At 41.6% G+C, this 15,995-nt stretch overlaps 1 protein-coding gene across 4 annotated transcripts in view; it reads right to left on the bottom strand.

Annotated features, from left to right (window-relative positions):
- celf5a (cugbp, Elav-like family member 5a) overlaps positions 1-15,995 on the bottom strand; it is a 180,031-nt gene that overhangs the window by 16,928 nt on the left and 147,108 nt on the right. For all 4 annotated transcript variants that reach the window (XM_046392403.1, XM_046392404.1, XM_046392406.1 and 1 more), the window contains exons 5-6: positions 13,264-13,343; positions 6,788-6,934 (exon numbers count right to left, since the gene is read on the bottom strand). In XM_046392403.1, the coding sequence (XP_046248359.1) occupies positions 6,788-6,934; positions 13,264-13,343 (227 nt within the window). The remainder of the gene's footprint in view (positions 1-6,787; positions 6,935-13,263; positions 13,344-15,995) is intronic.

Here is a 15,995-nt window from a genome sequence, read left to right as displayed (position 1 = left end):
AGACGGGAGAAGGGGAGCGAGAGAACGAGAAACATAGCAAGGGTAGAACAGAGGGAGGGATGTATGTTTAGGTTGATGGATGGATAGTGCACGGGAAGTACAGAGAAAGTAGAGCGGAATAAAAGAAAGGGAAGAAAAAAGAAGCCTGTCAACCTATGTTTAGTGAATCTGTCTATCCTCCCAGCAGGAAGCCTGTCACCAGCTGCAGAAACGATTTAATAGCTGTCTGTTGGGCTCATACAAATCAAGGCATTGACATGTGCACATTATCTCTGTGCTCAGGGAACAGGCAAAGTTTGCAGAAGTGTTTCAGTGCTTTTTTTTTTTTTTTTTTTTTTTTTACAATTGTCAAACTTCACAATACTCCTTTTGGCTGTATGGAAATCCTGCAGATGTCTCACACTAACTTCTACTTTTCCCTGGACTCTTCTCTAATTTTTCTGATGTATTTGTAATGATTTCTGCTTGTAGCCTGACTTTCATCCAGAGTCCAGAATTTGCTTTGTTTTATAATTCAGTTATGAACCAGTCAGCCTGTTTCTGGTCTACTTATGCCAAAGTAGAAGACACTTCAGAATACATCCAAGGTTGGAACATCACTAAATGGTAAGTCTTATCTATACAGCATTGTGTTCTTTGGTAGGTGGAACTGCTCTCTGTTTTGAGGTTTTGAGGAGTCATCACAACAATATTTTTAAAGAAGGAATAGCTGGCAACTCAGATTCCAGACCATGTTAGCAATACAGTATGTTAGTCAGAAAATTGCAGTGACAGTCAATTTTCACCCATTGGACAATCCCACAAAGAGATAAAATCAATATCCTTTCATTCACTCTGCATTTCCACTTAGTATCAACTGAGAAGCGAGAGCTGAAACTATTTTCCATCAAATGCAGCCCCACAGAGTGTTTATTCATATGCATAGGACATGCTCACATGCACCGTTGCCCTGCACTGTGCTCCCTCACACACACACACACACACACACCACATGCTGAATGCCTAATTCAGAGGAAAATCCATCAATTTACAATGGCTTTTGCAGCTTGTGAACCAGTGGGTTTATCTAGGTATTCAACAATCTTGTGTGGGCAGTGTAGCCATGCAAATCTGTGTGGTATAGGAATACAAACGCAGCTGGACCAACCTCTTACCCCTGTCTCCACGTCTATTTAATACTGCATAGCTGCTATGTTTCAGGGGAGCTGCTGATGGCTGTGGCTTGAGAATGACTTGTATAAGCAGAAATCAAACTCTTCTGCCACTGGCACTAATGCTAATGACGATGTTGTGAGACAGTGGAGGTATAGAATGCCACTCTGCCTGCATTTGCATGGGGACCCTGCAATGGAAAAGCCAATTATTTTCCCTCAGTGCCCCTGTCAGGTACCCTGAAAGCAGCTGTCCTGTTGTAGAATGCCCAGCACTGGCATCTCATCCATTAGCCGCATACCTTACCACTGCTATCTATTAATGCCTTTTGTCATCTGCATAATTTCAATGTGACAAATTGGGATCATCCACTCCTTTCCAAATAAGATGAATTGAGCCTTTTAGAGGGCATAACTGCAAAAGGCAGCAAGGGAACAAGAAACTAAACAAAAGTAATGACATAGAAACAAACAAAGAGGTCTAGAGGATTTGGGGAGTGGCAGTGCTGTGACTGCCCTCCTCTATTAGGATGTGAGTAAGGCTGGACTTGAGGATTAGGGGTCTGACTGATCTGTTATTACAAAATAAACACTGTCACACCACTCACTGTTTTCTTGTCCTTTATTGGGCTCTGCTTGCTGCTTTCAGTGAGTACCAGGACTGATTCCAATAAGCTTGCAGCCTATCAGTTCTGGACCCAGTAGCCTAACACAAGCTACAGACCTGGATGGAGTAACGATGGAGTGGGAGTGAATACTAGTGACTTCAGAATAGCAGCCTCTCTCCCAATGCATGTCTCAAATAATGCAATCCTTAATGCCATCCATCAGATTTTCATAGATAACAACTCTAGCATTCATTGATGCCTTGTTCCAAATTAAAAGACAGCAAATTGGAAACCCAAGCATGTAATTATGTTGGAATGCAGTGATTAATACAAACGGGCAATCACCAAAAAAATAAAATGAAAAGCAGGAAGAAGAGTGGTTATGTTGTAAGAGATATTTAAAGTAGTTCCATTTCACTTTTCAAATGTACATGCTTTTTTTCTTCTTCAAAATTTCAAGGGCATTATATTCAAAAGCCTTTCTCACTTCTTTATTTATGCACTACCCAGCAGATAACAAATGTCTCTGGTGGAGAATGAGCAGAATGAGTCTTCATCATCATCACAGACGCAACCTTTTCGGCTTCCTCTTGAAAAGAAAGGAAAAGGGAAGAAAAGGCAGACAGAAACAAGGGGGACAAAAGAGAAGCGCGTGAGATGAAAAGGGAGCAAAGAAAGTTGCCCGGACTCAAGCAGCATTCATTTAGTGTCAGACATCTGCTTTTTTATTGTAACCTGATGGCATTACTCTCCCCTGGTGCCAGCAGGCAATCACCTCTTTATCACATGGCAATTATCTCAGTAGCGCTGCTCTGTGACTCGCTGACTCTCTCAGCACTGTCACATGTGACCCCTTATAGCCCAACCAGGACAGAGGGAGAGGGAGGATGAGACAAAGAGAGGCAAAGAGGGAGAGAGAGAGAGAGAGAGAGAGAGAGAGAATGAAAAAGGTTGAAAAAATGGGAGAGAGAGGCAGACAGTAGGTCAATGAGGTGAACTAAAAGACTGAAGACAGAAGACTGAAGCTCAAGTGCCTCATTTTTTACCCTCATGCTAGCAGGCATTATTTCTACAGGAAGATTGTAATAGGTTTTTTTCATCTGATGCACTTTGTTATATGCATACATGCGTGTGTGCAGAGCTAGTCCTCACAGCTAAACCAGGTCACACACATGCCTGTTTGGGTGTGTGTGCGTGTGTGCGTGTGTACAAGTGATTTACAGCGCAACCAAATGATGCAGTAATCTGTTACCATCATTTCACATGTGTGCTGTGTTGCAAACAGCTCTCTTTGAAATGTGAGTCCCTCCAACAGGGGGAGATGTTTCCTAATGTGAGTTTACAGTCATCATCATCCTCCCTCTCATCCACCCACACACTGTCACTATTAGCACCATGTTAAACCATTCTCTCTCCTCTCATTTATCTATCTCACACTCAGCCTAATGCATCTTTTAGGGAGGCAAGAGGGGAACGGTGCTGGAGGTGCCTTTAAATCTAAAAGTCGTCTCTTGTCCTCTGCCACAGCGCACAGTCCTCCACCCACGGAGACCAAATGGCTTTGGAAGGCAGAGGAAGAAAAGTGACTTGAATCAAATCTAATCATGTACAAATATGATGTTTGCATCTTGAAGGGGAAATACAAAAGGTAATAAAAGCTAGTTTTATTGCTTGCATTCAGCAATTCATGGGAGAACTATTATCACTCACAAGTAACACTGCAATGAAACATGGACTCTCACTTCACTTCGGCTTGTGTTTTATGAAATCACCTTTTTGCAAATAGGATGTCTCCTGTCAGAGCACGCCAGTGTCTGTGTCTATCATGAAAATGGCACATTTCTCATTTTTGGCATATGTCGTCAGTGTTGTACCCCTCCAATTTGTGTTCTGAGCCCCCTCCTCCTTCTCCTGGTTTGACTAAAATCCAATTTACTGGCTGTCAGCTCAACTCTATAATCCTATCCACTGCTGTAGTGGAGAGGTAGCTCTTTGAATTTACCATTTACTGTACACCCTGGTTATAGCTATATATACCACCTCTCCCCACGTCTGTATCCTATACTGTGCCACCTCCTCTTCTCTTGGCCAGTGTATATGGAGAGTGGGCGAACATGTAGTGTGTCTTTGGAGATAAAGACCTTTTTCTGTCACTGCAGGTTTTTCGTCTTGGGGAAACATTCATCGCATCACTTCAGCGCATTCCCAGTGGCTGCCGGGGCATCAAGGCTGCACACCATGTGCATGGAGTAATGTAATCATAACCATGGCACGAGCTGGACACCCACACTAAAGATAACTAATATTTCCCTTTATTCCACATTATTGCGTACCTAGCTGAGTCAGAACCAGTATACCGATTCATTAAATAAGTCTTTAGCAAGATATGAAAACAAGAGCCTTCTTGATAATCCATTACTGCCTCTCACACACTCATTACTTCCCCAAAGTTGGTGTGAGTTTATCTCCAAGGTTGCCTTGCTTCAGTTTCTCCACCGACTTGCTTTGTTTTGCTAAATTCATTATATGCAGGTACATGGAATCCACAGTCTCTGTGATTCATAACACTAATACAAGGAGAATTTCACCTTCACTAACATCATTCATACTGTATAATCTTGAGAAACCACGTACGTACAATTTCTCCTTTACATTTAATGATAATTGATTCTCTCTAATGCTGAAGTATCCCCCATGCCCTTGTTACTCTCACTACGAACTCAATTTCTTGGCATCATCCTGCTCTCTGTCATATTATATGTGTGTATGAGAGAAAGGAGAGAGGGAGGGAGGAAGAAAGAGAATTTGCTGCGCAGCGCGTGTGAGTGCATACACTCCTGTGTGCGTCTGTATGAGTCGACACGGGTCTCTGCCACAGTAAATAAGAGTCATGGCCAACCTGAGCGGGGCACAATGGTCTCCCTGCAGACTGCCACTGCCTCCACCACCCCTTAAACATTTGCATTTCTCCACATTTCCTGGGAAAGGGCTGCATTTCATGAATGGTAATGAAGGTGGGAGTTTTACTGGAGAGAGTACAAGAGATGGCCTTGCAATTACTCTGGGATGGTCAATTTGCACATTTCACACTGGGTCCCATGGCTGTGATGTGAAAATGAGGGAAATGGATAAGCCCCCAAGACCTGGATAACGTCAACAATTAATCCTGGCATTTAGAAACAGAAAAAAATATACATCTCTGACATCCAAATAAGTAAAGGGAGAAATGAATTTGTGTTTCTCCTTCTCTGTGAATAAATACTCTGTGGATGTGTATTTATGCAGTGTGTTGTGACAGGCGCCCAGGTTTTTATCTCAGCGCTAGATGGAAAGCTCCTCCTAAATTCATTTTAGCCTTCTTCAAGTAGGTTGTGCATGCGTGTGCATGTGTGTGTGCTCACCCTCAGCAGGGAAGAAGAAAGTTTGTGTGTGCATAAGTTGCCCATGGAATATTCTGAGTCAACTATGGGCCCTGAAGCATGTCATGGGCCCAAAGGGAGGGACAGTGGGAGGGAGATGGGAAGGGTAGAGAAGGAGTGTGATAGAGGGTAGAGGGGGCACATGGTGAGAGGGGCTGCATAGGCTGTCTGAACTCATCAAAGGGCCGGGGGTCTGCTGTGTGTGTATAGTGCCATGCCCTGGGGGGGACAGAGGGTGGGGGTAGGAGGGCAAAGGGAAGCTGATGAAGGGGTTGGAGGGTGCAAGCTCACTAAATATGTGTGTGCCTACGTACTGCGGTTAGTGAAAGCCTGAATGTAAAGGCAAGACAGTGCTGCTTCAGATGGGGAGGAGAGGAAGAAGTGGTGTTGATTAAAATGATGGTATTTGAGCTAATTTTCATTAATGACAATGTCTACCAAGTAGCGACACAGTGTTGAAATTACCATAAAAGTTCTGAACAAAGTAAATGTGTTAGGATATGTGATGTTTATTTGGACCAAGCTAAAGACACAGAAAAACTGAGCTGAATCATGTGCCCCACGTGTGATGTGAATTCTAACACACCGGTGTACCCCCTTCTTAATATACTGAGCTACCTGCACAGGATTACAGGTCAAACAAAAATGTTGTCTTCTACACTAATTAGCAAACATGCAGACAGCATCACTGGCTGAAGTCACAACAAGACCAAAATACTTGTTAAAAGTCACTGGGTGTCAACTTTATATGTGATCAAGCAATCTGTCACCTTTAATTTACCATCATACCATACTTTAGCAGCATGATGACTGATTGGACATTTGCTGCAGCACCTGTGCCAATCAAATCCATCCACGCTCTATCTATTGACATGGGGCCCCAAGGGTCAGAGAGATGCTATTGATTATCTTATCTTATCCATATAGGACTGTAGCCACACATTAGTCTGACTGACTGACTGTGCTTGCATCAACATGCAGCGAAGGTCTGTCATAGTGCTTATGAACGTGACACCTACTCTGACAGCAGTAGCGGGAATTGAATAAACAAACAGTATAAACTAACCAGTCTGTTAAAATAATGTTGTATTTTTATATGATGACCATTAACATAGCACATATATCACAAACAATGTTTTAAGTCCTCTTGTGGGACATTGTAAGCACTCTTGGGGGCCCTATGGTGGCCTCTGGTATAAGCAGATACTTAGTTGGCTTTTGAGTTGGGGCAGCTCTGCTGGTCACCGATGAATCACCAGCTGCTCCTGAGGGAAATACCTGCTTCTTCAGTTGCTAAAAGCTCTTATATGATCACCAGCTTCTTGCAGAATGAAAAAGTAGTGGACTATAGGTTTACAGAGCATTTTGCTAAAAATCTAGCCTATGAGACCGGGGTTCAACCAAAGCAGTGAAGTTCTTGACATAAATTAAAACAAAGAGCTGAAAGACACTGAAACACTCCATAGAGCTGAGGGGAAATGCAGAGTCCATTATCAATTCTCCGTGGGGTCATTACTATGATCGACGCCTGTCATATACACGTCCATACTACTATTTTAAAAAATCATTATTTGTTCTATGTGTGCTACATGTGTCTTTTCCAACTCACCGCATGTGCGTAAGAGCTGTAGGTGCTGAAGGGAAGGGCGATGGCTGGGTTAAAGATGCCAAACTGTCCGACCATCTGCTGCATACGTCTGATGGTGCGCTCCTTGTCTGTGTCTGCAAACTTGACCACCAAGCTGGAGGAAGCACCCTGAGAAGTGGAAGAGAACAGAAAATCTGAGGGAAAAAAAGCACTGATACTTAACCCTGATTTACGGCAAGCACCTTTAACACCAACAGTCACGCAGGCAGTCAACCGAGGGACCACGGTCTCACGGCATCTAACGTGAATGTTGAATGTAATGATTTACTACATATTTCTAGTCAGCTACTAAAAAAGGCTTATAAATAAATAAAAGAAGATGAAGAATGTTATTGGTTATTATCGTTGATTTCCTGGTATGCCATGTTCATTAGCAACAACAGCAGCTGTTAACATCAATACCTAAAGAGTTCCTCTAATTGCATGTCAGTATTTTTATTTTTTTTTTTTTTTTTTGTTTTATTTATTTGTTTACTATTTGTGGCTTTCTAAATGCAACATCATTGCACATTTGACTATTTGCAAGGAATCATGCTTCTGTTTTGTAGCTGGCATACATAAATATGAACCTAATATGTGCAGAATGAAAATATTCTACTGAGAGTACAGATCTGTAGGCAGATGGGCAGACAGAAACAATCCTTTCCTTCAGTCAGTATTTATAATGCTATATGCAGAAAGACACTCAAGATAAAAGCAGCCGTGCTCTGCATGATATAGATACCTTATATTTCCCACCAGTTCACCCCCTTCCATATAGTACATGCATGTAACCTTGGTGCTCCTTCCCACAAAAAGAGCTGTAACGTACAATCATTTGAAATAGGAGCTACGATTCAGAGTGGATCTAATTGACCTTGGTGAAAGTGTGCTTCAAAGAAAATGTTGCTTTTTAGGGCAATTTCTCTCATTCTGTGCTCCTTCTGTTTCCTCCCTCTTTCTTTCCGTGGTTCTGGGTATCCATCCCCTTATTAACACTATTACCTCATTCTGCAGTCCAATAATGAAACAGCAGGTGTGTCTGCCACACACCCTTCATTAAGAATCTTCAAATGATTTAGCGCTACAGTTGACCTTTTGTGTGCTCCGTTTCTCCTCCCCTCTGCACCCCCAAACTGGCCAATCGATCCACATAAAAGGCCGAAATATTACTCTGATCTGACAGTGTAGAAAGGTTGGGTGTCAGTCACGATAAGAGGCCCCCTGAAATTGATGCAAGACTGTCAATAATAGCGGTGACTGGTGAAGTGCCTGGATTGAAGGTTAGCGGTTGGGGCATTTAAAGGGCTAAAGGGGTATTTCTTGGTCTGGTTGAATCTTGAGGAAACCTGGTGGGAGTTTGGCTCTAGACAAGTTGTTTTAACTGATCACAGTAATGTAAGATATTTTAATATGCATACATAATTCAGAAAAGTTTTTATTTTCCTTTGTTTGCATTTTTCCTTGCCTGAGGTCCCAGGAGTTCTGCTAATAAAGACATCTGCAGATTCCAACAGAAGTTTAAAGACAGGTACTGAATCTTTCGACTGTAACGTATAGATTTTATCCGATACCTTTTCCTTTCTTCCCCTTTGCTCCACATCCTCCCCCGAGCCCTCTCCTCTTGCCTTGTTCTCCAGCTGAATTACAGGTTTTAAGGATTGTAGGTGAGTAGCCAGTTGGTTAGTTGGCTGTCTGACTAAATGGCTGATTGTCCAGTTAGTTGAATGATCGACTGACTGGCAGACTAGTTGGCTCGATGGCTGGCTAACCAGCCGACAGACTAATTGTCAGACTGTCAAGCTGGCTGACAGCTGTACTCTGGCCAGATGAGTGACTAATTGTTTTTCTTCTCACTGTATGTGTCATTGAGAACTGAGCTGTGTGTGATTCTACAAAAAGGAGGATAGAAACAATAGATAGAACAATCATCTCTCTGTTTCTCAATCTGTTATGAATGACACATCATATTTAAAGAGTACCCTCGGTCACTTTGGCACAGTTTGCAGGTTTAGGGTTTGTCTGTTGTGTCAGTCCAGCTTTTTACTATCTGCATCATTAACTTTATTATGAGGTTTAACTTTGGGAGAGTCCAGGACAGGGCAGTGCAAGACCAGAATACAGAGGAGATTTGCTAGTACATACTGAATATTTCAGCTCCCTCTCACAGTTAAAAACGCTATTAAAGGTCTACCCTCTTTGGTAATGAGAGCTGCGTGTCCCTGCTCTGCTTCTCTAATTTCTGGGGAAGACTGGGTTTTATAATCTAAGGATATTAACGTGGAACACTGCAGTCAACTTCTTTTCCAGCTAGTACTTCACAGGAGTGTGCCAGCTTGAATTATAAAAACACAGTTTATTGTGAATTGACCTGTCTGGTTGTACAAAAGGCTTTGTGCCATTCTCGCTCTCATACAATGTATATCCCACTCTGCAAAGCTTTATTTCCAAGAGGTCTATACACTGACTTTGCACTCCCACTGGCTCTCCTCAGGACACCTGAATCTTACGGCTTGTCGGTTAAGCATCCGTTGCCATCCTTATTTATCTTCCAGGTTTGCCCAGTTAGGCCTGTCAATGTATCAGTGAGCAGAATCTCCATTGCTATAAAGAGAAGAAGATGAAGTGTGAAGTAAAAGTCTCATTAAATTTTTAAGCTGCCAAGTGTAAGTAGAACCCCGCACCCTCCCACCTCCCCTACCAGGCGGCTTCCAGCTGCCCGGAGTACCACTGAAGGGAAGGGAGTTGAGCAGAAAGGAAAAAAGGCACCACAGAGATTCAAAACCAAAAGGAAACTCTGCCTCTTTATAGTTCCTTCTCATTGCCAAAGGAGGCTTGTGTCTGTCCAAGCTACAAGCCCAGCTATACAACCCACACTTTTTAAACTTCATATGCTGACATGAATAAGTGCAAAATAAAGATAGAAAGACTGATCCTGTGTCCTCTGTATGGATTATTCAGGCAATTATTCAGTACAATCAAATGCTCAAAACCAAATTAAGAAAAGCACTCATCTTTTCCAACAGACTTGATTTCAACATCCTTAACACAGACAATTTTTGTAATCACTGCATGCAAAACAAAAAACATCTCCTTTAATCAGAATGCCACAACATATGGTATCATATAACATCCACTTTGCTCACCATAGATTAAACAACAATTCTGTATTCAATGTTACATTGTTTTGAGGCTATGATGAGTTTTATGTAGCTTTATATTAAACATATTTCCCTTGGTCACACTGAGAATCTGAAAATGATGAGTTACTTATTGGGCTCCCCTGAGTGCTACATTGAAACTGAATATACAGTTAGGTGCTCCAGTATAGAGCTTACAATTTATGCTCTTTGCATGATACTATTGTGCTAATAAGGCATTACTGCCCATGGAGTCATGTAAATACACATCCTCTTTGAGCTTGGCTGGTAAAATAATGCTTGCTGGTAATCTATCAGGTTATTAAAATGTAAATTGTCTGGGTAGAAATATTTGTGGGGGAAATAACTTAAAATATAAATGCAGAATGCTGTTTAATGAGAATCACTACAAAAATCTATCATCCTCGTGAAATACTGACATTAAATCCTACATCTCTTTGGATCCAAAAGATTATTACTGTATACTGTGCAGCTTTTTTTGCCTTTCATTTTATTATTATATAAGGCAGCAAAACCGTAAATTAAAATAATGTGTCTTCTTGAGTGTCAAATCCTGGCACTCATGGCACTTTCATGTGTGTGTTTTCTGTCTGAACTTATAGAGAAGATCCAGCAACAGGGGAATCACAGTAGGATATACATTTTTTTAACCTTCTTTCCTCTTCATTCTCAGTCATTCAGCTCTCTTCTATGAAAACTTTATCTCATTTTCTTTTCTTTGTTCTGTTCTTATCCTTCCATCATGTTGCTCCTGTGTTTCCATCTCAGTCCCTGTGTCAGCTGAAACATCCTTGAATCCAGGCTGAGCTGACGTGAATACGAAGTGCGAAAATCAGCACAGCTCTATGGACCTGACCTGGACACCGGACCCCCACCCCCACCGTCTCAATGTAATTCTGTCCCAGGACTTACTTCCAACACAGCTTGTCTGAATCCCAGCAATTTGCTCTACAGCTCTAGCATTTAAATGTTTAATTGAGCCACTCATATCCTGAACCTGTGTGTGTGTGTGTGTGTGTGTGTGTGTGTGTGTGTGTGTGATAGCTGAAGGAGGCTGAGGGATGGTGATGGTGTGTAAGAGAGGCGGAGGTCTGCACGCTTGAAGTATGACAGGTTAGGGTGTGATGGAGATCCAGCCAAGGTCTTGTATGTGACCTGCTGATGCACATGTCTAATTCATACACTTGCAGCATCTATAGTTAGCTCTTGGCAGATCATTTTCATTCTGTGTCAATGACAGATGTACACAGACGAATACACAGACATGTGATGCTCTATATGCTCCCACATATGTATGCATACAGACTGTGTATTTTCACAGGTGCTGACCATACATACACTCTCTTCAAACAGGTGCAACATACTCCATGCTGATTTCCTCTTTCTTTCCTCACTCACACATACACCACATAAAATGCCCATTCCTCCTCTACATGAATAACACAAATGTATTCAACTCAAGTCCTCCGAGCTGGAAAATAAGATCAGTCAGGGAGCCTTTGACCCTAGCCTGTGGCTGTACGAGCATGTGACAGTGAAACACAGAGAGAGGCAATACACAAAGAGCACATGTGAGTGTATGTGTATGTGTGTGTATGATGCTTCAGTTCATAGACGTATGCGTGCACATGCATTCATGTGCGCATGTGAGTGCACACCGACAAACTCTAGGAAGCCAGTCTTCATGCTTTGGGGGATTGGCAATAGATCTTTCAAACTGCCGCCTTTAGTCGCAGTGTTAATATTCAATGCACTTCAACACCTCCTTTATGCTATTGGTTGGGGTTTATTCGTGTTATCACACCTTGGTGCAGTAGCAAAAATATAGACACTTATACACATGACGGCTAAGTCTTTCTTAGACCAGTAAGAAGGTTTTCTAATTTCTATTAGCCCTAGAGAAGTGGATAGTTACAATACAGTATGTATCCTGTATTGTAGCTGTGACTCAACTGCAAGCAGAGTGAACTCAAACAGGAACAGGATGTGTGGTCCATGGTTTTTCCAGGATCTTTGCCACATTGATGGACACACGCTCTGAATAGCACCATCCTGCTGAGGTGTAATGGTCCACCGGTGGTCCACTAATCTCAGCGAGGCAGGCACACTGTGCCCTCTCCTCCAGCAGCCACAGGATATGAGATGCTGATCAGATTTCTATAATCAATTTACCAGAGCAGGAGGTATAAATCCTGTCCATTCACTCATTCTCCCTTTGCCCCCCCACCTTCTCTGACTCTTCCTCCCCTTCCCTCTGCCCCCTACTTATAGTTAGATGAATAATTCAGTAGCTAATGTGGTGAAAGGTGGAGTAAACAAGTCTATTGCCTAATATCCCAAGAGGCTGCCAAAGAGAGACGAGTGAGAACAGAGAGCTAGCAGAGATAGGGGGATGGAGCAACAGAGAAGGAGAGTATCTATGGAGAGTGGACATCCAGAGTCTTTCCTCATGACCTGCAGTCATTTGCACTTAGATTGACTCTGAGGTTGCGCCAAAATGGCACAGCTGGCTTCCAGTGCCTCTCTCTCTCTGCTTTTCACTCTAGAGCCACACATTGGCAACCATTAATAATGAAATCGTACAGTGAAACACAACATCTGTGAGATGGGGTGGTAAAGAGTTCAGGGTCCCTGCTTCTCTTAGGCGAGAGTTCCCGAAACAAAAATGGGTATAAAAGCAGAGAATACTTCAAGTCACTTTATAATATGGGACATGAATCTCTGTCCGCTTGCCGGATGTCACAGAAAATAACTCTATTCAGGTTTGGAGTGCAGAGTAAGTAGCTTTTGTTTTGACACCATCAGGTATACAGGGACCATGCCTAAACATGAGAGAAATACAAATGAACAGTACAGATTGTGCGCTCATGGTAAATCCAATACAGTGAGAATTCAGAGGACACGGTGTGCTTACATAACGAGCAAATGTAATCTCACACTGGAGTTATAGTCACTGACTATGCAAGCAGAACTACTGATTGATGACTCACCCAAAATTCAATTATCATTCTAATCAGTTTTATCTGGAAATTACATTTGGATTTTTTTTTTTAAAGATCTGAGTTAATTAAAGAGACAGAAGGTTATTTCTGGTTGTATCTGTATTTGAATCTGGGAAACGGATGAGGATGGTTGTACTTTTCTGAACACAAACAACATTCTGAACCTTGAAGTTGAAAACTAAGGGTTAATCAAGAGACGTGGACTAAACATAACTCTTGTGATTGCATGTTCTGAATGTTGCCAGGTGTGTGTATGTTTCTGTGTTTTATATTTGAGGGTGAGAGCTGTACTCACTGGCATGGTCTGGCTGCCATGGAGGGCACTGATTGCAGACTGAGCCTCAGTATGCGTGGAAAACTTGACAAAGGCGCAACCTGGAAGACAGAACAGATGCACATCATGCACATGTAGGCACACACACACACACACACACACAGTATATATGTATATAAACAATAAATGTAATAAATCAAGTGAGTTTAAAAGCTGGTACAGTATATTAAAAGAGGATGTTGAATTATATTTGACACTGCAGAAATCACTGTGCAGTGAGAGGCTCTCATTGCACAGCAGGCTGCCCCACTCCGAGCATTAGGCAGGCAGACAAGCAGGCAGAAGCTGCAGGGTAAAGATTGCACTGATGAAGCAGAAAAGCATGCTATTTAACACCACATGCCTGTCTGTGCATATTAAATAGTAGCTAAACTGGCTAAACTCATAATATTTTCAAATAGTAATTCCAATTCCATTCCAATGAAGAACTCAGTTGAGCTTATTGTTCCCACAGCAGAAATATTCTGATCAATATTTGTGAATATGAAGATGTCTGTCCAAAGGCCAGAAAACCACAGAACCAACACTCTCAGCTCTAATGTCCCTGAGGAACACTGTGAGCAGTAGATAAATTGAAAACAAGTGGAAGAGAGTGAGCTGTAGCACATCAGTTACTGAATTATTAAACTGACGTATGCCCCCCCCAAATAAAGAACTGGAAATATTTAAAAACATTTTACTAATTGATTCAAAACTGTGACCTTTGTGTTGTATAGAAAGACTCAAATTCCCATAAATTTTATAATTATACCTGATCCATCAACTGTCTTTGTTAGTTTTATCCAGATGTCTTTCTGAAGGCACTGGGTTGAAGGCAGAGACCCCAAAGCTAACAGATAAATACACACTCTCAATGATTCATGTGTGCCTATTACGCTGCTCTTGCATGTCTCTGGAGTGAGTTTGATGAAGGTAGAGGAAACACAAATCAACAACTCAACCCTAAACTGTCCACACAGAAACATGTAAGGCCTGGCTCTGTTGCAGTAAGGCAGCGTGCCAACTACTGAACCGCCATGTCCTTTTATAATTATACCCAATTTCACCTAATTTCATTTTATTTTAAGTTTCTTTTCTATTCTTATTTAATCTTTCATACTTTATTCTCCTTATCATCTATCCTGCTTGACCCAGCCGCCTTGCCATTCTTCCATTCTTAATGGGCTTACCCCTGTGGACACCAGCCAATCAAGATGCCCATTCAGCTGTCAAACTGCCAACCATTATTGAGATATGGATAGAAAAGAGCTACAGCTCAGCATGACCTGTACAAGGACTACTGCTGCAGTAGAACAAAGTACATGCTGCTATAATAATGCATTCAAGTCTTTGCGTACTTGGTAAGCCCATGCAGTGTCTCCACCTTTTCGAAATAAACCAGACTGGAGTGTTAATATGGCCCTTAATCTGTGCAACTGTGTGCAGCAGCTACAAAGAATAAAATTGCCTGCTATAAAACTTGATTACTTAAATTATACTGTTTCATGTAATTCTGTACAAATATGATTCTGAGAAAGTGAAAACAGATCTCATTTTGTCAGCAACTGATGGGGAACTTTTGAAGTTTGAATCTAACTTCCAGCAGTGGAAGAAGTATTCAGAAGTTTTACTTAAGTAAAAGCAACAAAACCACAGGGTAAAGTGAAAGTCCCGACTCACAAATTTAAGCGCAGAAGTATTAGCAGCAAAATACTTAAAGTATCTAAAAGTTTTCATTATGCACAATGATCGGAATACCACAGTATTACTGGATTCATATGTAAGCATCATCTTAATGTTGCAGCTAGTAAAATTTAAAGCTACAGCTGTCCAAGAGCAGCTAGATATTTAAAAAACACAGCCTCCCTCCAAAGCCACTCCTCTGAAACACATGAGAGCTCACTGCCTGACGACGCTGACTGCTCTGTAGCTTATGCTGAAAAATATGTGTGAGCAGCGGGTTTACCATGTTCAACAAGCTCTCTTAGCTGTTTTAGTCTGATAAATACATAAATAAACAAGTCTGCTAAAGGTCACAATGAGATTAACACAAGGATTTCCTGCTCACAGCACATCACTGTCATTGCTAAGCATATACAACTACAGCATGTCTATTGTTTCACATGTAAGGAAACACCTAATATCATCATAATGAAAAGTAAACAACAAACATGGCTATTGTTAGTACTTACAGTTGTCAAGCTAGCATGTAAGTTCTGGGAAATTTTGGCTACACTCTCTCTGCCATTCATTTTTGACTAGCTCGCTGACTGCTTTGGCACTATATCCACATAGCAGACTGTAGAAGACTGCTTGTGCACGGTGAAAGGGCCAGGGCACAGTACATGCAGGCAGCAGGTGTGAAGGTAAACAGGCTTGTAATAAGAGCATTTAATTTTTTGGATTGCTGTCAGGATGTTGATATCACAAAATGCTTCTAAATTGCATTACTATCTCTTAGTTTTTACTACTTTATGCATTTCTGGTTAGCTTACATCATTCCTTGGTGCTAATTTTGCATAAATATAATATGAATCTGCCAAGTAACCAGCGACTTAAGCTGTCATATCAATGTAGCGGAGTAAAAAGTGCAATATTTGCCTCTCCAGTGTATTGGAGTGGAAATATAAAGTAGCATAAAATGGAAATACTCAAATAAAAGTACCTTAAAATTGTACATAACTACTGTACTTGAATAAATGTACTTTCCACCA

This window comes from Scatophagus argus, chromosome 6 (genome assembly GCF_020382885.2).
Source record: "Scatophagus argus isolate fScaArg1 chromosome 6, fScaArg1.pri, whole genome shotgun sequence".
Lineage (NCBI taxonomy): Eukaryota > Metazoa > Chordata > Actinopteri > Scatophagidae > Scatophagus > Scatophagus argus.
The sequence above is the reverse complement of the archived record's forward strand: the minus strand, read 5'-3'. Positions and strand labels throughout refer to the sequence as shown.